This window comes from Ptychodera flava, chromosome 20 (assembly GCF_041260155.1).
Source record: "Ptychodera flava strain L36383 chromosome 20, AS_Pfla_20210202, whole genome shotgun sequence".
Lineage (NCBI taxonomy): Eukaryota > Metazoa > Hemichordata > Enteropneusta > Ptychoderidae > Ptychodera > Ptychodera flava.
This window is the reverse complement of record NC_091947.1, coordinates 10,382,455-10,407,685: the sequence shown is the minus strand read 5'-3', so window position 1 is coordinate 10,407,685 and position 25,231 is coordinate 10,382,455. Positions and strand designations below refer to the sequence as shown.

General features: G+C 36.2%; 2 protein-coding genes across 3 annotated transcripts in view; one reads left to right on the top strand and one right to left on the bottom strand.

The window, feature by feature from the left end:
- Positions 1–2,088, top strand: part of LOC139119995 (polycomb group RING finger protein 3-like) — an 81,011-nt gene extending 78,923 nt beyond the window's left edge. Inside the window, exon 8 of one of the 2 annotated variants that reach the window (XM_070683977.1) lies at positions 278–2,088. In XM_070683977.1, the coding sequence (XP_070540078.1) occupies positions 278–322 (45 nt within the window). In that variant the 3' untranslated portion in view covers positions 323–2,088. The remainder of the gene's footprint in view (positions 1–277) is intronic. The other variant, XM_070683976.1, reaches the window with a different exon arrangement.
- Positions 2,089–13,015: 10,927 nt separating this feature from the next.
- The window catches only part of LOC139120637 (shootin-1-like), a 153,751-nt gene continuing 141,535 nt past the window's right edge, over positions 13,016–25,231 (bottom strand). Inside the window, exons 17-22 of the mRNA XM_070685153.1 lie at positions 20,346–20,445; positions 18,841–18,899; positions 18,329–18,408; positions 17,705–17,770; positions 17,215–17,381; positions 13,016–16,915 (exon numbers count right to left, since the gene is read on the bottom strand). Of these exons, the coding sequence (XP_070541254.1) occupies positions 16,579–16,915; positions 17,215–17,381; positions 17,705–17,770; positions 18,329–18,408; positions 18,841–18,899; positions 20,346–20,445 (809 nt within the window). The 3' untranslated portion in view covers positions 13,016–16,578. The remainder of the gene's footprint in view (positions 16,916–17,214; positions 17,382–17,704; positions 17,771–18,328; positions 18,409–18,840; positions 18,900–20,345; positions 20,446–25,231) is intronic.

Here is a 25,231-nt window from a genome sequence, read left to right as displayed (position 1 = left end):
TCAGCACTTCAGCAGCTCAGGTTGTTCTTAGCACTTCAGCAACTCAGGCCGGCAACTTTCCAGACTCTAGTCTCTGTACACATTGAAGAAGCTACTCACTTTTAAAATGCATGTTGGTTTAAAACTCACATCCTGTCAATCCTATCCCACTTTGCAAATAAAAATGAAATCATGTATTTTACATTTCATTTGAAATATATGTGTGTGTGTATTGCATAAAAGTATTATATAAAATATTCTATGTAAACTTATAAATTATTCTCATTTTCACCCCTAGGAATCCCCACTGATGCTGCATTACAGACCAAAAGTTGAACTTTGACATGCCTTAAAGGAGCACTGCAGAGATTTTTATTTTATTCTCAAAAGACTACAAAGAAATCTATGAAGATTTTTTACACAGATTTATTTCAAGGAAATCCCTATGACAAGGAATCATGTATGCCTTAGGTGGAATACTGTTATTTTGACTTTGTGTTAAGTTATACTGAAAGAGGAGTATACACAGCCATGCTATCCCAAGAACTGCACTCATTGACAAAGCACTACATGTAGAGGTGCACTTTGCTAGGAAACCGAGTTGCCATAGTTTCACCGTTATGGACTTTTTGTGTTGCCATGGTATTTGAATTTTTCGCCACAGAACCAGTGCAAGGAATATACATCGTGCTGCCATCTGTGCTGAAAATAATGACACTTCAAAGGAGTGCATGTTCTTGATCAGCAATGGAGAATCGCGATGACTAGATAATATGAGGATTTCCGGATGTAATTGCTTCATCATCGGGTGCATGTCCATGTCTTCAGAAGCTTTCAGTAGACCATTGAGATGACGTTAATGGGATCCTCGAATAATGCTGGAACCGTAGATTCTGAAGTAAAGTGGAAGATACACAGAATGCTTAAACCTGTCCAGTTTAGGATTAATTGCCGCCGGAAAAATATACAACACAAAATCGACCAGCAGTGACCATGAGTTGTTCATATTCCAAATTGTATAGATTGCACATTTGTGATAATGTGCTGCAATGATTGTACTTATCATGTCATAATCTGTGGACGGTGGGAATATGAGAGAGCTGCAAGATATGACAGCAATCATGAATCCGAAGATGTAAAAGCTGAGTGAATTGTACAGAGTTAAGGTATTCAATCCAGTTAAAGAGATTTATATGTGAGGAAAGTCAACGTTGTAACGTGGATTGTCAATTGTACAGGTATATGCATGGTACTATGTGTATCATGTATTTCTTCACAGACTATGATGGAAATACAGCAATGATAGATATTTTATTGATTTCTCAGTGTTGATACTGTAGATCATTTCAGTGTATTTACAAAAGAGTGCTTGCCCATATGTACATGTACTTTAAAAATGGAAAACGTGATTCTGTAAACCTCTGAGTTCAGCCATCTTTGCAATAATTCTGTGCCGTGTATCTTCATCAGCAGTGTTGCTGATGCGGGGAGAATACACAATTTTACTGTCTTGTAGTTTCAGACTACTAGAATGCCCTCTTTGATTTGCAAGCAAACTTCAATTCTACATTTTTAAATGGCATAATATATATTTTCCAACCAGCTGTTATGCATACAAAGGAGATATGCAGCTTCCGTGTCATATTGTAAGCTTTCATTTTTTGCCACTTGACCCAGAGATAGATCTCAGTGTTTTTATTTTGATACAAACATAACTATAAAAAGGACCTGAAAATCCAAATGTCCAAGTGAATGGGTGTAACAGAATTCTTTTAGCACAATGACTATCCAGTGATGTCAGGCAGAAAAAAATGGCTAAATTTCTATACACAACAGTTGGAAATCATTCACTGTAAAGTTGTCCAGAACCTCTCTGTAGTTTTGACCTGAAGTTTTTGTGTATCATGTCAAAACTAAGGGATGATAGGTCTAATATAATACACCAGAATGTGAAATGCTAAACAACTAGATCTAGACAAATGCTCGTAGGTGAAGGGCTAGCGAAAAAAGCTGTCAACTGCCAAAGATACTTTTGAACTAGGGATGTATTACTGTATGGTAACTATGGAATATTTCAGATGACACAGTAAAGGTGGATAAATTCTGAGGACAATGTTTTTCAATTGCTGTGGAATGGTACGGTTTGGATATGTAAACTGTGGATAGAAAGCTGTGCCAGTATTTGTAAGATGGTGTACTACTTGTGTAATAAGTCTCTGTTCAATGAGGTGTTTAGGATTAGTGATCAGACTGAATTTTGATCAAACTGATGTGATAATACTTGAATGAATTTCATCAAACCTTGTGCTTCTGGCAAACTCCTTCAGAACCATTGTCCTCACTTCGTTTTCATTGATATGGGAATACACTGGTAAACTTGCACGTCATACAGTGAGTATCTCTGTCTCTCAATATGCCTTGCTGACAAGAATATATTTTTGTTGTAGGACAGTGTCATTTACTGAAGATAAAAGTGGGGTGGGCTTGTTCTAGGGATGGAAGCAGTGAAATTGCCAAATTAGGATCATGATCAAACCATATTTTTGGTGGTTTTGTTTTAGTTTTGGCCGGACCAATGTGCATCGGTATGGACAGTTGTAATGCTATAGTGAAGTAAGCGTGGAGTTTCTTACAGCCGTGTAATAATTTCATACAAGTACATTCTACAAAACAACAGACGGAAGCAAAAATGTCAGCTGTTAAATGAAACACATTTCATTATTTAAACCTGAACTGATTTAGCAGCTACTTAAAAGGGGCAACAACTTTACTTCTCAGCGACAGAATGTCATTTCTTGCAATAGTATGGATGTTTGATTTGACCCCCCAGAAATACAGGATTCTGATGCGTATGTTGTGTCTACACATAGAACAGCACAGTTAGGTCTTTCATCATTTAGTGTTTACTCTGTGCAGGTGTATGCAGTCAGAAAGATTGGATATGTGAAACTGAATTATAAACCATTTCATATGGTGTTACAACCTAGTGTGTATATTTGACAATGGTGTAACAATTGTATGGTGCCGGATTTTCATATAATGGAGCATTCCATTGACTTTTGTATTACAAAGTTGTGCACACTTTCTTGTCATTAGCACTTGTTTATGATTGCACACACACTGTAATATTACTGTTGCATCTTTAACATAACATGCAAAGCTCAAACAACACACACACAGATACATTGCACACAAGTTCCATGAACCACTTGGACTCAGATATTCCAAAATTGCAAAATTTAGAATAGGATCTGTAGACATTGTAACTCAGTGCAGTTTTGTCTGTTGGCAGATTGGCAAATTCATAAAGCTACAGATATCACAAAGATATGTGCATGTACCCACACACACATACACATACAAGATATGTGCATGCACCCACACACACATACACATGTGTGCATGCACCCACACACACATACACATACAAGCTCCACCAACTACTCAGATTGAAAATTGCAAAGTTGCCAATGGTATCGGTGGCTCTCTTGACGGTCTGCAGATTTAGTACTACATGTACATATATCACACACATACATACCCAAGCCCCATCAAGCATTTAGATTCAAAACTGCTCTGTTCAGAATGTTATCTAAAGCTGCTGTAACTTAGTACGCAGTCACCTGTGATTTCAGATTTTGCAAAGTCACATGGATATCACACACCTACACACACACATCGATACAGACTTGTAATTATTTCACAGAGTTGCACGAACATATCCAGGAATGCAATCACATACTCCTTACACCAGGCTGATTTCCTACCAGTTTCTTTCACCATTTGTCCAATCAGAGTCAGATCATAGGTAAACTAAGTCAACACATTATTAATAACAACCCACCATGAAACCAAATATTAAATATAACAACCACAAATATGATTGTCACATCTGAATTCAGATTTATTGCCATCATAATAATTTAACCAATAAAATACCACTACTGTGATAGATTTTCCTTAATCAGCTTTACAATTCCATACATTTTAGAATGATCAAATATTCCATGAACTCAGCATCATTTGTCGCTGTTATTTTCTAATTTATTGTTATTTAAGATTTCATCAATGAATTCAATCCAAATAAGTAGTGTGTAATAAGTTAATTTCTGTGTATATCAACTTTGAAATTTCTTTTTGGTGACATTTCCCAATTTTAGCTAAGAACCAAATATTCCAGAACATGCCAATTTTATCATTTTGTGTAATTAATGTCAGATTTCAGTGCAGACAGTGTCAGATCAACCACCAACATTATGCCATGCAACTTCAATTACACAAATGAACAATGCTTTTCTTACGTCCAGGGAAAAACTGAGGTTAAAATGTTGATTTATATTAAAGTTGTGTCTCTAAGCTACATTGATAAGCCTTGAACCTGAAGCATGGTCTGTAACCTTATGGCATATTTGAAATATTCCCATCTAGAACCTAGCCATGTGTTTTAAAAACTTCTGCCAACCCTCCCGGGCAGTTTTTGGTTGGTAGGAGTTGAAATGCACAGCTAGGGTATAGCCTTCAACAGACTGACAGACACATGCAATGATTGGGCATAAAGCCCACACTAACCACCACTGCAATGTAGTCAATTCAATGCAGCTGCACTACTGTTTAATACACCAAGTCATTGAGATTGATGAGGTCTTTCACATGTGTCTGCATTACAGCTCAGATCTGTCATGTTCAAACTTCAGTGAAATGGACAAGCAACTTTTACATCTATTCCTTATCCCAAGCCTGTTACTGTAATTCTAGAAACTCTCTGTAGGGTGGGGACCCCAAAACTTGTTTTGAGGTACCAAAACTATGGAGATCGAGAGACTCTAGACTGCTGTCACTGTTATTTGTGTGTTTTGTAAGGGGGGAAAAATGAGGTAATTTTTGTTGTGCTGTAACATTACAGTGGAGAGAATTAATGTACTAATAAGAAGTATACGGTGGAACTCATCAGTACTAAAGGCGTTATTACTTGTGTAATATGTAATGGTTAGCATTATACAGTCCACCACACTGCTGTATGCATAAATCAAAATATCACTCACTTGAAACCCTTTTCACTGTCCCTGTTCAGTTCAACCAGACTTGTTTCTATAAACTGGTCGAAGTTTTTAGACAGGGACTTTCACAGTGAAGGGGTTGGTTATCAATGATTTATAGCCACATCAGGGAATGCATGAAGGTGCACAATGAAGAACAGTTGGAAGTTAGTATTTCCCTGATAATGAAAGTGCAAACCAATGCCTATGTCTGGCATCACTTGTAAATTTTAAGAAGATATGAAAGAACAGTGTGTAGGAAGATGATACGTGTGTGCATGATTGAGATTTCCATGCTTCTGGTAAAACTCAGTCATAGAATCTGGCCCTGAATTTGATAGGTGTGTCTTTATTAGAGTTGTAATTAATTGTTATATGCTGGATGGATCTGCAGAGTAAACAAGCAATGAGTCCTGAGTCAGGACCCTCTCTGATTTCCACCAGATTCAAGTGATGTAATCTTGTTGTGTAGGAGGTCTCGGTGCCAGGCATAGGTGTGGCTCAGCAAAGAAAACCAAGAGTGATTCTAGACTTTATAATAAGGTATTAAATTTTGAAAACCAAATCAAGGTGCTATCTATCAACTGAAATCAAAGGGAGACTGGCGGATATAATATCAGGTCTATTACTTCTATACAATGTTTCCAGTATTCTCTTAGCCAAGACAAGACCATCTCAGGATAGTACCAAGACAGTGTGGTTTACTGTGTCAAAAGATCTGAGAACCAACTCAAAAAAACTTTCTTATTAAATCTCTCCTTAACTACAGCACTACTGAACAATATTTTTTGAAAAATGTCTGCCACCTTTATTATATTTCCAGTTTGTGAGTGATTTTAATCAATCATATTTTTATTTGATGTATTTTTTTTTTGTAATGACTCCACCACCATTTGTGGCTATGAAATGAACTTTGACCCAATGTAGGACTTAGAGAATTTTCCCCCCAAAGAATTTTACATTTTCAGAATGTCTCTTTGTTGACACTCTTGCCAGATATCAGTCAATCCTTGTAGTACAGATGTAATGACTTAAAGAGGGTTCAACATGAATATGTCCCAGGTATCAGAGGGTGCTTTCTTCATTTGTATTATCAAAAATCAAATTTTTGTCAATCAGATTTTCTCTGTTTGTGTGTATATTGTACAGTGGATGTTCTAAACTTTCAAAGAAATAAAACCTTTATAGTGAAATTTAAACTTTACTGGACTTCTCTGTTTATTTCAAAAATACAATTACACATAGGATTTACCAATATTTTTCAGGATTTTCAGATGGATGGATTGTAGTAGTACATGCCTTGAAATGAAAGACATAAACTTTTGCTCACACTTTCCTCAAGCAAACTTTCAACCATTCCCTTTCAAAATCAATAAAAATCAAGAGTTGCCATGCAAAATTTGGTACTAGAGAAACAAATTATCCAATATCTGACACATGAAATTCAAAATGGCTCCGTGATGACATACTAAGTGTTTAATTTTCACAAAAATGAGCTGCTGAAAGCTTTATTTACTGCATATAGCTTTAAAATGAGCCTCTACAAGTGGTAGACCAAAAGTCTCGTAAAAGTTAGAGAGTCTGAATATCTGTCCCTGAGGTGCATTTCACCTTAACTTTAACCTGTTCACCCCCAATTCCCTGTAAACAGGTCCACCCTCACCATTGATAACAATGGGTTTGGGCTAAACCATGGCGGTGAAAGGGTTAAATATGCCTTTGAAATACCAAAATCCCATTTATCCTCACAAAACATACAAATGGAAGTCTACAGGCTGGTTTACTATGTCAAATGAAGGATGGAAGGGGCAGGTACACCTATGGTATCTGAGTGTCCATTTCATTTGGTCTATGACTAGAACGGTACAGTACCGCTTTGACTGTGATCCAAGGGGCTGATCAGTCAGCTTGCTCACTGTCTTCCCTAATTCTGAATGCTATGAAGGACCTTGTATAAATTGCTGAGAAATCGCTACATCCTCTCCATGGACAACTGCCATTATGATGGGTCATTCACCTTACAACTTTGGCATGCATGTACATATATTTCCTAATGGCAGTGGCACAGTGATTGAGTGGAATTTAGCTATTGATCAGCAATAGCCATGGTCAGTGTCAGCAATGCAAATAAAGAAACTAATCAATTTACTTTATAGATACCTATCTTCATCATGACACAGAATGGCCAATAGCCATTTAATAATCTGATTTTAAAAATCTGTCGGGGAAAGACTTTCCCACCTTGGGTAATATCATCAGTGATTGAACTGTGCGGCAAGTAAGCAATCTGATTGATCAGCCGCCCAGTGTGATCCAAATGGTCAAACATCGCAGAGGTCACAGAACAGAAAGATACTCTACATATCATGTATGTACCTGCATGCCCCTTCCATTCCTTTATTTAACATAGTAAACCAACATAACAATTTCCATTTGTACAATTTATTCAACAAACAAACAACTACTATAAGACTCTGGACTTGGCAATGACCTGAGTGCCTGTGTCTCTACGTGGTTTGGCCAACATTGACATCATTGTACTCACTGAGCTACAGGATAGGCTCACAGTGAATGTCCTTTGAAAGAACATGGGATTGTGTAAGCTTGTCCAAACTTTTCTATTTCCATAAAAGATTTCTTTCCATTAAACAGGATAATTTAGTAGACTTTCGATCGGATTCCAACTCATAACAAACGGCACCAAGTCACTTTGTAAAGACATCACAGTCAAAACCGATAGGCCGAATCCCCACCCTTTAAAAAATGAGTGGTTCATTAACCAAGCTATGAAGAGTTCATGAAGCACTCGCACTCACATACTCACTATCACATATCGCCCACAAACTTTATCAGAGTAATGAATACATTGCTTAACTGGGCAATAAGAAATGTCTCCTATCAGTTCTGCGGCAAACATACAGTTTGGCTTACAGATGGATATTTAATGTACAGTAAAATTAAAGCAATTACAAAATGCATCATTCTATCAAATTCACAGAATAGACTGCAATTTGAAAATATTTATTTCCTCTTTGGATTTTTTCATTTTGTTGGTTTATAGGAGCAGATGAATTTGTCGAATTAGAAGTCATTCGAATAATTGTAGCATTTACTTGATGAACTGTGGAAAGATAAGGCCTCATTTGTCATGTATGTCATTGCTTTCTCATTTTATAGGAAAGTGTAAAAATCTCCATGGTCCATTCATGTTATCAGCATTATTTGCATACGTTGATCCCATCTCATCATCACCAGTTCTGCCTCATCTATAATTAACTTTACATTTTGTTTCAGAAGTGTATGTACTCCTTTCTTGCTCGATTAGTTTCCCCTGATATTCATTAGCTGCCTACTACAATATCTGTTCACACAGGCATTTTCTCCAGGACAAGTGAATAATCACGAGTTAAGTTGCTTAAAAACACCAACACTAAAACAATTCTCATCTCAAAATCAAGCATACATAATACATACCGTAGTCGAGAACTAGGCTATGAACAGTAAATTACTAGCAGATAACAAAAGCGGGCAAAAAACAAAAGAAATTGTTGTATCGCATTGGTGGCGCTATACCACACTAACTTTGCACCAGACTGATTGGGTTGCAGGCCATTTTCTCGCCGGTTTACTTGCTACAAGGTACACGATATAACAGCTTGATTTGGTATTATGATAGGACTGGCTTGTCCAGTGTCTCAATAATGCAAATACTACATAAATAAACTTTACACCTTCAAAAAATAAACGAGAAAATACTAATATAAGACCACTCTAAAAGATCAAAAGTATGCTATCATTAAACCATCAATCAAGCTCACACACTGAACAGGATGTGGCAAGAAAAACATCACATATGGATGACATTCCTGGAGTGTGTGGGTGCATGTCCAAGTTGTGTTTCCCTGGCCTAGCTGTTCTGGGTCACTGAGAACACTATAAAAAACACAGCATGTCCAAAGTGAGATAGAAAAATTAGAGTACTTTTATTTTTTGTGCCATTGTTTCAATGCCTGGATTACAACGCAAATGATAAAGACACAATCGTACATTAGTAGAGAAGTTCATATCTGAAGTTCTGAATCTCCACTGGTTTTGTAACTATTACACTTAAAGTATGTATATATTCGCCAAGACGCTAAACATGCATAATCTGTCTCTGTGCTTTTTAAATATCTTTCTTACAACCAGATCATCTTTTTTTTTATTTTCTCAGTATATATTTGATTAGGTACGGACAAAGCTTAGCATACAACACACACACACTCACTCACAATTCTACTTATCAGAATTTGTTTGAAATTTCTTTCCAACGTTTTAACACAAAAAGGCTTGCAGGAATTTTCATGATTTTCAACTAAATTTTCTTTGCTATTCACCTTATTGCAAGCTATTCACCTGCAATTTCCAACTACCCCCTTATACCCAAAAAACTTACATGATATGAAAACTTAGAAACGCACTACCTTGTCCTTAAGCATGTAAAAATAAAGAGGTATAAACCCTTGCACGTTGCAATATTTCTTAATCAAAATCATAAAAAGCCGTGATTTCTCCATAAAGCTGTGCAAATCGACTCTGATATAACACATTCTCACACATTCTCTGGAATCAAACATGTGCAATAGATGGTGGCACTTGTAAATCATATGCTCTTTGCTGATCCACAATAGATCAAACTGTAACTTTTCGGCCAGTCACTTCAGTACTATAGTAGACTGGTAAGAAATATCAAAGGAACCACTTGACATTAGGGGAGAACCATTTGATTTCTGGGGGGGGGGGGGTATGGAGGATTTTGAGAAAAAAAAATTTGTCACCAGGTGAGAGAGAAGAAAAAAAATTGATCCTGTCATGGCCTGAGAAAAAAAAAATTGTCATAACAGACAGAAGAGAAAAAAAAAAATTGTCACAATGCACCAGAAATTAGCAAAATTTGGAAACCTTATTCTCATGTATTCTTTGCCGGCGCGCCGCCATAGGCGGCGCAAATGTTTTACCACAAGCAATTCTTATGTTTCTTTTCCCAGCACTTATGATATAAGCATGCACTACATGGGTCTACTTTACACCTCAGTACACTCAATGTTTTCCTTCCATTTTCTGACCCAAGAAATCATATTTCAGGATTTCTGTTGCCATATCTCAATAGCATAGGCACTATCAAAAGGGGACTATTTGACTTCTGTAAATTGTGAAAATTTAAAACACAAGACAGGAGTCAATAAACTAGTGTTAAAACCAATATTATTTTCTCAATATGAATTTGTTAGAAAGATGTACCTTGACAATGAAAAATTGAGGAACAACAAATATGATGAAATACAATGTGTGAGCCTTGTTTTTCTGACCACAAACACCGGATCGCAAACATACCATATTCAGGCTTTTCATTAGAAGCTGGCAGCTGGAGAAATGACACAAGAAGGTCACAGATTTTCCGTTCCTGTATATTCATTTGTCTTCAGTCTCTGGCAAACAGAACTGTTTTTCACAAATTGTATTGTCATTGTTTGGTTGTTGAATATTGTGACTCAAAAACTGATCATGCAAAAAATGTAAAAAATATCAGTGTTCAATGTCATTTTCAAACAGTTTTACCGAGTGCAAAATAAACTGAAACTCCTCTCAGATTGCACCATTAAACACATCAATTTCTCAAAATTTCCAATACGAGAGGGGGAACCCCCTCTCGTGCTCTCCCCCCTTGGGGTATTCTAATAGTTTCACTTAGTAAACAAATTAAAAAAACTCTCAGATTGCACCAGACTGCACCATTGCACACATCAATATCTTAAAAAATTCCATGTAAGATAGGGGAAAGCCCCTGTGACACTTCCCCCTAAGCCTCTCTCATGTTCTCCCCCTGTACTTTCAAATTCTGCCCCGTCAGATATCCTAGTGAAAACCCTGTCATAATATCCATCCAAATTAAACAATATACTATATGGTTAGATACTGCGTGATCTTTTATATTTTTATTTTATTGTAACTTTGAATTTCATTTTGATGTGTTCCTTTTTTGAACCATCATGAGATAACTGATGATAGTCTAGCAGGGTACATCAAGATTTGAAAGGTCTTTACTGTTGCTGTAATATGGTATTTAACTTTTCTAAGTGGGGAATGGTCAAAATTTCAGAGTTAGAGAGGGAGGTTACTTAAATTCATCATGGTTGGTGAAGGGGGGAGGGTCACTCGAAATTTCGGAGTTTCAGGCCGTCAATAATGACGGCTCCCTTATATACAACACATTACAAACTTGATGACCAATAAAAAAAAATTTGCACTGCTACTCCATTTGGAAAAAAAAAATTGATGCAGGTCTGACAGTAGAAAAAAAAATTGCTGTCACTCTGACAGGAAAAAAAATTTGCTCCCATACCCTCTTCCTCCATACCCCCCCCCCCCCCCCGAAATCAAATGGTTCTCTCCCTTAACCCTTTCACCACCATGGTTTGGCCCAAACCCATTGTTATCAATGGTGATTGTGGACCTGTTTACAGGGAATAGGGGTGACCAGGTTAAAACAGGGTAAATATACATGATGTGTGCTGTATAACAAGTCTATTGGTAATATAAGTGTACCAGCTGCAATAAAGAGACAACCCCAAGAGACACAAAACAAATGTACAGAAATAACATTTGGAAATCACAGCAAACTGTGAGATATTTGTCTAGATAACAGCAAAATTAAGCTAGAGGTTTTCAACCCTGCCTCGTACTTTGAAAACATTTCATGTACACATGGCAAAATCCACCACTACCAGAATCTATCAATACACCGTGTTAAATCCTTCATCACTCACAGTTAAATACGTGGAAAAAAACTGTCTGTACTCTGATTTCGAAGATAACCAAGACCATGCCATTACTCACTAACATTCACTTGTTCAAAGATAAAAATATTTCTCTAATCTAAAATTGTACATTTCATGTGATTGTTAATATTATACAGCTTTTTTATCAGTAATTACACCGTATCTTTAAGATAACACTTTGGATTTCATGCATTTTCTCTAAATTCAAATGTAAAAGGATATTTCTATGTCATTATTTGTAACAAAGATTCCTGGAATCAGGTGACTTTCCATATTTGGGTAAGCGTCTCTTTCTTGGCTGAGAAATTTAACAAGATGTGACACTCACAATTTGCATAAAAAGACAGAATGAATCAGTAGATACTGAGCGAGCAGTTCCAATTCAGAGAGAAAGAACATGCTTTTGTGCAATTGAGGCCAAGAATACAGAAGCCATATTCACATAATATTGAAGAGCTGGAGCATGGATGCAACCGGATGAAAGACGTTGATAAGCTAGCGGCTTTCATGGTTACAGTGATTTGAGAAGATCACAACATAAAGCAACATTGCCAATGGGGGCAGCACAATAAAACATTTCTAGCATACCATCTGTATAACTTCAGTGTAACCCTGGTGATGTCCGATGGAGACATAGGTTTCCAGTAGAGATCATACAAGACTAGAAACATTGAGTGATACTTGGGATACAATCGTAAGTGTACTCACTGCTATTTTACTCTGCTTTGATGACAGGTTGCATCTAATGTAATGTATAATGTGATATGCTTTATGCACTTCCTGCAAAACTGATGCAAGATTTAAAGGCCCAGTAACTAAGCTGTCGATGACTTTTACATTTTTTTTGGTTATGTACGCCAATTGTTCTACTCTTTAAAGCATGTTGAAACACTCACTATTTGGCTTTTCAACACAGCATGTATATGATGTGAAATGCACTATTATTGTTTACGTTTGAATTCACTTGTCAATAATAACAATTCAGTCTATACACGTACAGGATGAGTTGATGAGCTGAATACTGTGTATCTCATTATGCTTTGATAAATGAGAAAAAAAATTCAGCGACTACGAGCCCTTTAAAATTCCACAGCTCCAATGTTTGCTCATGATTGATAATATCATATTTCAAAGTACAGTCAACTTTGCTTATTCTATCTATTTATGTAAAAAAAAACACCATTGTTCAAAATAAAATGTTCAACAGTTTTATAAAAGCAAAGTGGAAACATTTACAAAATAGCTCTGAATGACAAAAGTCTCACAGCACTGCTGATATAAACACTGAAATCACCCAATGGACACAATCAAGCAGCTCTGTTACACGTGACAACACTTTGACAGCTGACCGATGAACTACAGATCTGAGTCAGCTTTCTGCTTGAAAATCTGAGAAACTATTATTAGGATGTTGTTATTTGTAAAGTTCACGTCAGAAAGCATTGATAACATCACCTTGGCTTATTGAAATCAATCTAGCTTGTATAGAAATAGCACGTCTCACTTTCTGCACCGGTATCACACACAACTTACAATATATTGCAACAGAATTACTACAGACAATAACAGTTCCATACACTGTGATCTGTTCGCTGAACTGGTCCCACAGGCAGCTTATTACAGTTTGTGCTTTACAATATATACATCTACTTACAGAGACGATGGATCAGGAATGTTCAACACGTTGAATTTTGGCATGAGAAAAAAAGAATGTTGATTTTGACAGATGAAACCGTGCTCTTTTGAGCAACAAGTCTTGAGTCAAGATCCACAGCTGGAATGATTGAGACCCTGAAAATGAACTGTTCACATTTTGGATTGACAGTCATAAAAGGATTGATTAAACTTCAATACATCAACAGTCTGACACAGTAATTGATATACTGCAAAGTACATTGGCACATTTCATCTATAAGACTAGGTCAAAGGTCACACAAGGTCAAAGGCACGGGTCAAGTTAGGCTTTTCTGTCTGTCTGTACATTGTCTAGAAGATTGATATACATTAGAACTTGAAAGTTTTTATGTCAACTGGTCATCTCTTTTAAACATGATGGCACTCAGTAGGGGCAACTGAAAATGCTGTTCCACGTGCAAATCTGTGTATACAAGTGCTACATCACTCTGCACAAGAAAATTTGTATGGGCTAATGGTAGTACAAAGGTTTAGGTCAAAATCAGAAAATCTAATGAGAAAATGAATATCTTGGAGCTCACAACTCAATGAGAAACGAAATACTCCTTTAAAAATCAGTGGAGATTGCAATTCAGTACTGAAAAAATATTGTCTGATTGGCAGTGGCAATTTTTTTCCTACTATTGATGTAAACTTTCTTATTTTGGAATCTGAGGTTAAATGTTGCACGAGAGTATATGATATTACATTGAATGAGAGAAAATATTCTGGGTTGTGATCAAAAATACAGTAAATCAAAACGGAAGAGTTCCTGTTGATGGAAGACAAATGACCCTGTCAAGGTCAGTACAAAGCAAGTAGAGTAGAAAGCAATGTAAAAAAATTCACAGTTCAGATTTTATAAATTTTTGATACACTTTAATATTTATTTGGCACTGTCTTGGTGCAGTTGTTCAGGCTATTAGTGATAGTGTTGAGTGTTTACTCCCGCAGACTGGGTATTTTGTAGACTGGAATGAGCTGCAAGATTGCTGAGACTGTGTTAACATCATGTTGATAAATCTTTCATTTGAAAGTATCTGACAGTTGCAAGTGCCATTGTTGATATCACATGTGTAGAGCACCAGATTTGTATTTAAAGGAAGCTTTCTTATTTCAGAAGAGATGCATCCGAAATTAAACACCGGTAAGTTTTTATAAGGTCCCAAAACACTGTGATTCCTAAGTAGGATTGAAATTGATACCCTCACACACAAATACCCTTTGCTTTCAATAGCACAGCTTGCAGTCAAAATGTTAGCCATAAATTATTTATAAAGAGTTAATTTACTTTATGAATATCAAAATGAGAAATAACTGCTAGATAAATGTTATGGACGTTTTAGAGCACTTCCATACGCTTGTGAAAACTGATCAACAAAATCTGAAAGTTCTGTCTTGCTCGAAGTTTTGTAACAGCAAGAATGAACTCATGCATTGGTACATGCATCTGAATATATCTTGATATAAACTTGATTAATACCATTTTTATGTTTGTGAAGAGTTGATGCATTTCTACAATTTTTATCACAGTCTACGAGCTAGTTGCAGATTCTGTGCCCCAAATGTGAGTTCATTGATTCCAAAAACCCAACGATACAGCACTCACTGGTATTTCAATGAATGGATTTACTGTCTGCACACTTCTTGTATCCACTGGTAGGCCTTGCTCGGATAAAGAGACACCAATGGATATCACCTGACACCCACTGAGTAAGGCTATGGACCATTCTGAGTTGATGTCAAACTCAAAATTCAAATTCATTTTCAACTGATGAAGATGGCTTAACTTTTCAATTGCTGACATACAGTAAAATCTTCACCTCATGGAGGTTGGTCAAATCAATTCAGTTTATGGTGGTACACTTAGTAGTCTTTCAAGTTTGGTAGTTGTGTACACAGATTTATCATACATTTCCATATTTACTACTACTAATGCTCTGTTAAGACCACACATATGGCAAATTCATTGGTCATGGTAAAACGTTTGGTGGTCATGGTTCAAAGATCACAGGATTTGCTCAGCCTGACCTCTTTCAATCATGTAACAATCTCATAATATCTCCCTGGCTTGAAGGTAAGATACTTTTTTAATATTCCCAGCAGCTGCCCTTGAAACAGCCTTGGAATCTGAAACTTTTTTGAATAACAAATAAACCCTATGTGAAAATTGATGAACTAAAGAAGTTGGTGATTGTCAAAGTGTGCTCATCTTGCTTTTCACAATAATAGAGAATATTTCTAGCATATCCGAATAAAAAAACAAACATGTATCTAAACCTCAGAAATTGAAAGCACTTTGAACATATGAATATATGTTGGATAAAATTTGTGTAGATTTCTCCATAGTTCTGATATGAAGCAGGCACATCAATGGACAACTTTTGCATAATATGATCTTTACATTCATGAAAGTCACTCTATGAAATGTGTATGTCAGTAGCTATCATCAACTATGGTTTAAATGTCCACATCTTATCCATGGAAGTAATATGCTTTGAGTTTTTGCAGTATCTTGACGTGAAAAAATCTTGAAACACAAAATACATGTATTATAAACACAATGTCATGGTTTGGAAACCTGTGTGATCAGTGACTGTAGAATAGTACAGAGCATGTATAATTCGGCAGAATAACCACATAGTAAAATTTTTGGTTTTCCTTTACATGCTTGTAAAATTTGAGTTCTCTTCATATATGTTTGACTTGTAAAGAAGAATCTTACAAAAAAATTGATGAAATTTCGATGATTTCCAGTGACATTTAGAATAACTGTGAGAAATTGTTGCTCCGTTTTTTGTTATGGAGAAGACTGAAGTGTCTGATTCAAGTTGACATCATGGTCAAGTTAAGGCACATTGAAATGTCAACCCTACATCTAATTACAATGGCTATGAGACTGAGAGGTTGTTTAATTTGGCAAAAAAAATAATATGAGTCAAAAAGTGTCCCAACAATGTACATATGTGGAGTTGAAATATCGCATTGGTAAATATCAGATTTTCACAAGTTGTCTTGGTTCAATTCTCCAATTCAATGTATAGATATGAGATGACTGATGATATTTTGTCCTAGGCTAATTCATATAATGGTTCTGAAGTATCTGGATCATCAGCACCAGCATAAATGTGTTCTTCCTCTATTTTTTTATCAGCACTCTCATATGCAATGTTTTCAGTGTCCTCATAGACATCGTCCACCTGAGCTGGCGCCATTTCCTTTTTCCTCTCCGGTTCTTTCACCGGTAAGGTGGCTTCTTCATAGAGAGCGTCACTCTCCGCCGTGGCTTTTTGGTTTTCAGGGGCACTTTTCACAGGTGATGCAGATTTTTCAGCCTCGACAGACACCGCGTTTTTCTCCACTTTTTGCGTCATCATCCCAACACTGATGGGAGGGTTACAACTGGATCTGTGAAAATGAAAGGAGAGAGATAAATTTGCAGTCAGAGAGTTAAAAATATACAACCATAGTTTGTAGTATCTGACGTGAAAAATACTGCATCCTCTGCTTCTTCATGATTACCAATGGTTGATGATGGCTCACATTACGAATGTTTATGTAAGAAATACTTGCTTAATACACTCAATTGCAAAATTATGACAATTTTGAAAGACTGAAAATATTTAACCCATCACCATGACGATATGCTAATTGTGATTGCAGCCATTTTGAAAACACAAGTCACAAAACCTAAGCAAAGTTTTTACCTCCTGACAGGTTCTTCTTTGGCCTCTTTCTCTATCTCCAACAAATCACCATCTGTCTTCAGCCTTCGCCGTCGTAGATTTTCCATGAGTTCATTATCAGCTCCTCCACTATTGGGACTTGCTTTTCCAAGGGTCTCATTGACAAGCCTCTTCTTTTTCAAGTTAACCTTGATGACAGAAACAACAGCATGACACACTTTGGTACATTCTGCTGTGTTGCAAGTTGTGACATTTAGTAACAATATGTCAAAAATGAAAGAAAAATTATATGCTTCATCAACAAATGCTTCTCATGTGACAGTAATGTTCCATTGGGCTGGACAAAAGCAAATTCTCTGGATAAAATGAATTCACTCAGTGCTTGTTGTGGGCTATAACAATTCATCAGTTTTGATCTGTAAGTGTTGTACTATCTGAATTACCCAAAATGTGACCTTCGGAACAGAAGTGCTGTATTTGCTATGGTAAACATTCGCATACTCCAACTTACCAGCATGTTACCCAATTCATGGATGGCCTGACTATCTTTCTTTCCAGTGTTTGGCGCTGTCCCATTCTGTTACAATAATAAACAAATAAACAAACAAACAAAAATGAATAATGGCTGATTCATTCACTGATTAGTTCATTTATTTCTAAACCTTAGTACGTAGTCAAACACCTTCTGTCAATAACAATAACATTCCCATTTTTCTCTTTATATTATACTTTCTTTAACATAATTGCATGCCAAGTTTAATCAATCCCAAGGTCGGCTGTCACAAAGTGTCTTGGATGGCAACAATCAAAGACTTGTGAACTTATACTTTTCAAAGAGTCAGCGAGAGAGACCAGATGTAGATTTGATGCAGAATTTTTTCGTGCTACAAAACTATTTACATTATGAGCAACGGATTACTGTCAAACTCACTTCACAGATATGATTCAATTTAAAACCTTTCTCTTGTTTCCTGAAAACAAGATTACTGTGATCCAAATCATAAATTCTGATAAGTTGTACATCTTTCAACAATTTTATACCATAGACAGTTCCTCTTATGTCTATGATTATACCAAACAAGATGAGCATTAAGAGACAGTTAACTGCATACAGCCACTGGCAAGACAAACCTACCGTGCGAGATTTAAGCGGGACACCCTTTTTAATACGGTCAATCATTTCCTTCATGGCGTCCTGACAAGGGTGGTTATCCACTGGGAAAAAACAACAGCATGGAAAAGTTTGTTTTAGAGAAATGATGATATTCATCTCTGATTTCAAAACATACAATACAAGCCTGAGAATATTACCGGTAATTTCTGATATCACTGGGCTTTTACACATCAGATTTTCCGGATTAGGAATGGCGATAGAGTAACTTTTTAGAATGCATACATTTAAAAGTTTCCCAATGAAATGAAATTTAGTATACTCCATACAATTAAAAGGATAGCATCATTGAAACTTCTTTCAATATGCAACAAGTTGACCTTTTACAGGGAAAAAACCAAAACAACCTGACAAAACTATTCTTACCCTTTCTGAAACACTACATTTTCTGATCTGATTGGGTCAGCATACATTACTCTTGACTGATGACCTATGACCCTAATGACTTGTAACTTTCAATGTCAGAATATACTTACTGAGTGGTTTGACAGACTTGGGTGGTTGTTTCTTCTTTCCTATTGCCATTCTCAAAGCACTGAAAACAAATTCTAATGGTTACTAGGCAAATATTTTCAAACCTAACAACATCTTTTCCTCCTCAATTCGTCCATTTTAGACCTTGAAAAAAAGGTAATTTTCTTTATTACTTGATGTAAATGTGATCACAAAAAAGCATGACCTTCATTGGACTGAATATTGGACACTGTTGACCTGATATTAGACATCATTGAGTGAATACTGGAATGATATTAATATTGGACATAGTTGACTGAATATTGGCCACTTTTGACATATTGGACAATGTTGATGGAATACAGGATATCATTGACTGAATATTGGAATGTTAAATATAGCTGACTCAATGAATATTGGACATTGTTGATGGAATACAGAACATCATTGACTGAATATTGGAATGTTAAATATAGCTGACTGATTCTTGGACACTGTTGACTGGATACTGGACACCACCGACTGAATATTGGAATAATACTATTGGACATGGCTTAATGAATATTGGATACTGTTGACTGGATATTGGACATCACTGGTTGAATATTGGAGTGTTGGACACTATAGCTACTAAACAGAATATTGGACTCCGTTGACCAGACATTGGACAGTACTGATTGAATATGTTGAATATGTCTGACTGATTATTGGACACTGTTGACCGGATATTGGACATCATTGATTGAATATTGGACAAAAGTTGAATATTGGAAAATCTGATTATTCAACAAAACTGAGTTTTGGATATCAATGACTGAATATTGCACACCACTGACTCAACACTGGATACCACTGACTCAACATTGGATACCACTGACTCAACATTGGATAACACTGACTCAACATTGGATAACACTGACTCAACACTGACTAACACTGACTCAACATTGGATAACACTGACTGATATCAGCTGTAAACTAACTCAAAAACAGTCTGAGCACTGGCCACCAATGACTGGACACTGGACGCAGAGGTACGTTCTCCAATGCTCATTTTGAGATTTGATGGCATTATCAGGAGGTGGATTAAAATTAAATAATGAAACAAACCATGATACTGACATGATTTGTCAATCACCTGTTCAATAGAAATAACACAGCAGAGAGTTGTGAAGTATGCAGCAATGTTTCAAATGACTGAAATGCAGCTAGTCTATGTCAGCAGTTTAGTTTTTAGTACAGGCCATGCATTATTCCATGCAATAATATTGATATCCATTGAGCTGATCCATTTTATGTAGTCACATCCAAAATGAATTCACTGAAAATGCTCAGCATAGAATTGCCAGCCAGACGGCATAAGAAAGTCATTTCCCTGTATTGACAAAATAATTTTGCTGTAACATAACTGACTTGTTTGCACAAAATGGAAAATGGGTTTTGTAGTGAACTAAACATGATGAAAGATAAAGATGAAAGGATTGAGGCAATATTTGATTTTCTATGCGATGTTAGTTTTTCCCCTTACCTTAAAGGATTAGTCGGAGGTGGGGGAGGCGGGGGTGGTGGCGGTGGGGGTGGAATCGGCTTCAGCAAGGCCTTTTCCAAATCTTCTTCAAGCTTTTTGACTGAAAAAAAATCAACAAAAAATTCTAGCACTAAAGTGATAGCATACATGTAACCATTGTGTATATCTTTCTGTTATTTGATGCGGTAAAAAGGGAAATAAATTTATCGAACATTGCAATTACTCAGGCTGAGAGCTCTCAGGTATTTTCACCCATTGAGGGCAGCAGACTTGGATCTGCACATTTGTAGTCTATCTCTACTGCTCTCATCACCATCAGAGAGGGCTTCTGAATGAACAACATCAACATCATCCAGCGATGTTTCAACCTATCTACGAGAAGCGTACACCCACACGTGCAGGCATATCATGTGTATAGGCAGGTGATACTTTCATAAGCACACCCAGACTGTCATGAATAGCAAACTGATTAGCCATACATGCTTTTGTTTGAACCAGTCCCCAAGGTCGATGCAAAAAAACATTCACTTTCAAAAGCTGCCCATCACTTTGACATTACTATTTTAATCATGGGATTCAACTCCAGGGTTCAATGTACTCATAGTCTGCTAAAAAAAAACCATATCGACTTTGTATCAACAGATATGAATACTTCATGATTGGCATCATTATGCTTTTCCTCTCAGAAATCATAGCACATCCCCCAAACACACATACTTTTGTTTTACTGACCAACTCGCCTATCAGAACAATAAATAATTCAGTAATGGGCAATGAAGCTCTGCAGATTATCGATGAAAACATTCGGTAAAACGTCTAGTAAGAATTCTTGAAAATGCCAGTAAATATTACAACCTATTACAATGATGTCATGTCAACTTTGTCTCATAAACTTTTGGTTAAAAACTTCAATAAGATGATAAACTTGCACCAATCATTTTAGAATTATTCTTACATTGAGTTTTTAAATCAAACTGGTGTTTGAATCGACACATAGTCTGTGGAAAATTCATCTAAATGTTGTCCATTCACTGGATGGCATGTCTATGTTCATTTTGTTGATTGTATCAAATTTGACCTTGAAATTCAGGTCTCTGTACAAGGTGACATACCATGTCCATAACATATTTTCTCAAAAAAAGGTGTTGCATGCAACTACTGAGTGAAACTTGGCCTTGACTCAAACCTGTCAAATTTTGAACCAGAGAAAAATGCATCTGCTGGATGCGATGCTGTTGTTCTCCACACAGGTTACCAACCTGACAAACGTATTCATATATTCCCGTGACATCATGCCTATGTAATCATATGTTTTCATATTCAAGTGCAAGTGTCAATAACCGAATGGCATCCAATAATATCCAGGGGTCAATAAACCAATCTGACATGACCTTGACCCCGTACTCTGTACTGTTTCAATATCTGCTTGCAAATAGATTGATAAACTTGTCACTGTAATTTTTTTATATGTATGGAAATCGGAAGGCCAATTCGAAATGTGTGCTTGTGGAAAGCGACAATTTCTTCATCATTGGAGGACTGCGCGATGTTCTTGTATTGTATCAAATTAATTGTCATGACTTCCTATGTTTCTCTATGGTGCAACATCCCATGTATAATATCAGTCCATCCACAAATAATATGCAAGAATTGGAAACAAGGATGTAGCATTATTTCAATAACACATTTGTTGAAATGACTCAAAGGGATAAACAGACCTAACACTATTATAGAGACGCCATAACTAGCAATCACCATGGTAACAGAATATTTCTACAGCCTACTAAAGATGCAGTTTGATAAGTTTTGTTAGCTGTCTAGGGTTCAATCCTGAAATAGTCAGAGTGACATCACAGCAGCAGCTACAGCGAGCAGTGTCAACGTTCTGGAGTGCAACGACTCTGACATAATACCTAATCAATAAATGGATGTCATCATCAACTTACAAGTTGAATTTGACCTTGGCTCAGCACTATTACAGAGTCTGTAACTGTGGGAACATTATGGAAAGAGGAATGCCCTCTCCAACACTAACCTAATCTAATATTTATCTTAATATCCCGATTCCATCAGACATAACTTAGCAACATTACAGCATGGCACATTAGTGGCAGTAGACGTCTGGAAGGCCACACTAACTATCAATTTGTCCTTGGCAATGATGATTAGCAATATTAGAATTAGGTTATTTATGTTTTCGATGGAGGAATCGTGCTAATGATTTTGGGATTTTAATCAGTCCATACTTGATTGAATGAATTATAAATGATTTTGAAATTTATGAAGGCATGCATTGCTACCTCCAACACCATTAGTATTTCAAAATTTAACAATGATCAACATATTTCTTCTGCCGGTGCTTTATCCTGTATTTCATTTGGTGTGTCGATGTTAAACCCAGGTTGTAAGGAAACTCTTGGCTTTGCATGGCGCAACGTTTTTCACGGGTTTCAAAAATGACTTATTTGGCTTTCACAGAACCTAAACAGGTTATTATATGAGCTGAACACATTTACAAACACAGACTTCTAATCAATATTTACAAACATTAATAAATAATATAATCATTTATTAATATTCACAAACAATAATAAATATGATCATTTAAACACCCACATGGCAAAAAAAAATCAAATTGACGGTCACCACTGCTGTAAAAAGGTTTTAATTTTATCATTTCATGTTTTCTGTTTTACTGTCTTCATTGTTGTAAAATAATGTTTAAGACATAAAAAAATTCACAGGTTTATGGCAAGAAATGTAAGTTTGAAGTTTTTTGTTTCAATATCAAAAAGTCACCCTTGTCAACTAAGAGACTTTCTAACACAGTGTTTCTGTCTAATGCAGTAGAGTTCAACTAAAACTGTAACTAAACCCTGAAGCTTTCAGAATTAATTCCAAAGCCGTGCACGTCATATTAAATTTTTGATATCATATGGATCATGAAAATAAAAATCAATGCTGTAGGTGGTGCAATGATTTTAGAACCGAAGATGTAGTTGGCAGGGGAGGTAGTGATAAACAATATTGGGAAAAATACTTCCCGGGAGAGACCAATCAGTAGCTAGGGTATCATTTTTCACAAAGGGAATTATTCTTCCCTGGAAATCTCCACACATATGATACAGCTTTGTCTGCCGGGGCATGTCAATCATGCAACGTAGGGATAAACACAGTCATACTGAAAAGTGATGTTCATCCTGTCAAAAACACTGCCATATTTACTTCCTTTATTTGTTTCATCATTGTACACAGTGAAAACAATCTGAAATTTGTGATTTTTGACACCTTTCTTGTTGTTGAGGCATTGAAGAGCACACTGGAGTGTCACTGCGTAAAAATTAAGTAACATACACAACCTGTGACCTGATTGTGGATGACTCCACTTTTCAGCATCTCTATTTTTAAAATATCCCATGTGTCATCATTTATTTAATTATCTCCTAATTACAACACTTTGCCGTTTCCCCCTATCCACTTTGTTTACTCTCTGCCCTATTAAAAGCTTTGATATGCCAGGCCATTAAAACTTCCCGTTTGTAAATTCAAAAGACTCTTGTGTTATGGGGAGACGAGGGCCCTGATAAATATGCATCAGAGCTATATGCAAAGAACCTTTGCACAGACTCTCGGATGCATATTTATCAGCAACAATCTGTCTTGTCCGTCTGAGAATTCTACAAGCTATTAGAAAGAGTATCACAAAATAAATTTGGGTGAAATCTCAACACAAGACGCATATATAACTGCAGAACAAAGTTATCATGTTCAATACGATCTGACCTTTGTACAGGGAACTAGGGTTGAAGCGCTCCATACAGCAATTATTAAATATTCATTTGATCCGACAAAAAATTTCCAATTCTAAAAAAATCAGTACGGGTGTGGTAGTTTTATCTTAACTGTTGATTACTGGTACTTTTACATTTTTTGGTGAGAAACTTGTAATCATCACTCCTATGGACTACAGAGTGGATCTAACACTGCTCACTGAAGCATAGGTTTGTAAAGGATCTCATGCAGTGGCGTACTTTGTGACTTTAATGCAAATCAGTAGTATGAGTGGGAGGATGATGGGATCAACATGACTTGGAATTCTGCTATAACATTTCCAGTTTATGGTAATATTTTTCTCTTCAATCACATGATGATGGACATAAGAGATAAAATATTGTCTCTGTTTCTCGATCTTTAAAATTTCAGGAGCAGAATGTTGATATTATGCATATTAACCTTTGAAATTTGATCTTTAGAAGATTCTCCGTCTCCTGATGAAATGATCAAGCGCGTCACTTCTCTGGCATTTAGCTTGTATGAAGTCCCCGACGTTTGATTTGAGGTTTAATGTTTCAAAGTTGTCGGTACACAGAAATATGACATGGGGTAAAGATACCATAGTCGACTTCGCTCAGGGTAAATGCAATTTGAGAGTACTTCTCCCCTGATGTATTTTACAATCCGATCAAAGTGTAGTATATTTTGTTGCAAAATTGGGGTAATAGGCTTAACATTACACAGAGAAATGTAGAGAATATGGTTCATACCAATTTTGTCATAGTTAAATCAGTAATTCAATGTTGGAGAACATGGAGCATTTTTTATCAATAAATCCGCTACCTTTATGTTCCGCTTACACTAATAAAATAATTAAAAGATAACCATCTTCTATTCTTGTGCTCCCTTTACGACAATAAAATGATTTCAGAGACAACAATTTAGCACTCAATATTTCAGAACCGACACTTCTCAGATATCCAATCAAAACAACCAACAATGCTACTACAAATTTATCTGCAGTTGTGAGAAAAGTCTGCCCATAAGGAAAACTATAGACAACCTTATTAAAAATAACAATACTTGCATTTAACCCCTTGAGTGCTGTAACT